This window comes from Trypanosoma theileri, assembly GCF_002087225.1.
Source record: "Trypanosoma theileri isolate Edinburgh chromosome Unknown TM35_Tth_6_V1, whole genome shotgun sequence".
NCBI classification, from domain to species: domain Eukaryota; phylum Euglenozoa; class Kinetoplastea; order Trypanosomatida; family Trypanosomatidae; genus Trypanosoma; species Trypanosoma theileri.
Genome location: NW_021639848.1, coordinates 412,921 through 414,004, shown reverse-complemented (window position 1 = coordinate 414,004; position 1,084 = coordinate 412,921). Strand labels below are relative to the sequence as shown.

The window sequence follows — 1,084 nt, the reverse complement described above, 5'->3', positions numbered from 1 at the left end:
TTCTTTTTTTTATCCATCACCCCAAGAAGGGAGAGGAGGAGAGAACACACAACCCCCACCACCCAAGGCGGGCGGCCAACTTGTCACAGCGTCTTGTGCGCAACAAGAAAAAGAGGGGTGGGGTGGCTCCCTGGGGTGTTTCACTTATAAAATGAGTGGGGTTGGGAATGGTGGAAAACTCTTGCTTTCCCTGCTTCAACGCTGGGGAAGATGGGTTTAAAAGGTATTCCGCAAAGGTGACCCTTCCCCGTTCCCCTCATGACATGGTGGGCCATTCAACCGCACCTTTTACTCGGTGGCACGCGGCACCATGAACAAAGAACATGAGGGTGAGTCCTTCCTCCCCCATGATAAAGGCAAATTCCGCTATGGTGATGTGTTAAGGAGTTCCCCCACCGCCATGTGCAGTGTGAAAAGGAAATATCCATGGGAAATGCAGAAAAGGAAAAATAAGCACAATAAGAACACTTTCCCCCATAAGAACACATTCCCCCATAAGAACACTTCGCCCCATAAGAACGCATTTTCCCCCATAAGAACGCTTCGCCCCATAAGAACACATTCCCCCATAAGAACACTTCGCCCCATAAGAACACATTCCCCCACAAGAACATTTCGCCCCATAAGAACGCTTCGCCCCATAAGAACACATTCCCCCACAAGAACATTTCGCCCCATAAGAACACATTCCCCCATAAGAACACATCGCCCCCATAAGAACATTTTGCTTCATAGGTATTTTTGGTTTGTTGGCACCCCACCGCCTTCCCCACCACAACAATGTGTGAGGTATGTTTGGCTTTTCCCTGGGAGATGGAAGTGCGTAAGCTGTGCGCCGCGATTGGGCAGCCCCCATTGCCAAAGGCGAGCCGTGGTTCACTTCAGAGGCCCAAGGCACCTGCCCCAAGATGTTGGCGAAAAAAAAAGTTGAGGAGGGTACGGCACCCCGGGTTCCAGCACTGTACGTGGTCGCCGTACTAACGAGACCTGTGGCCGCTTAACTTCACAAATCGGACGGGATATGGTGCATTCGGCCAAGTATGGTCGTACCCGAAACACCCGCAAAAGAACATATTATGCTCCC

General features: G+C 51.1%; 1 protein-coding gene across 1 annotated transcript; it reads right to left on the bottom strand.

Moving 5' to 3' along the window:
* Nucleotides 1–379: 379 nt before the first annotated feature.
* TM35_000062560 (uncharacterized protein) lies at nucleotides 380–856 on the bottom strand (the record flags this gene model as incomplete). The annotated part of the gene is made up of 1 exon (XM_029023293.1): nucleotides 380–856. The coding sequence occupies one exon, from the start codon at nucleotides 854–856 to the stop codon at nucleotides 380–382; it is 477 nt and encodes a 158-aa protein (XP_028885317.1).
* Nucleotides 857–1,084: the final 228 nt, after the last annotated feature.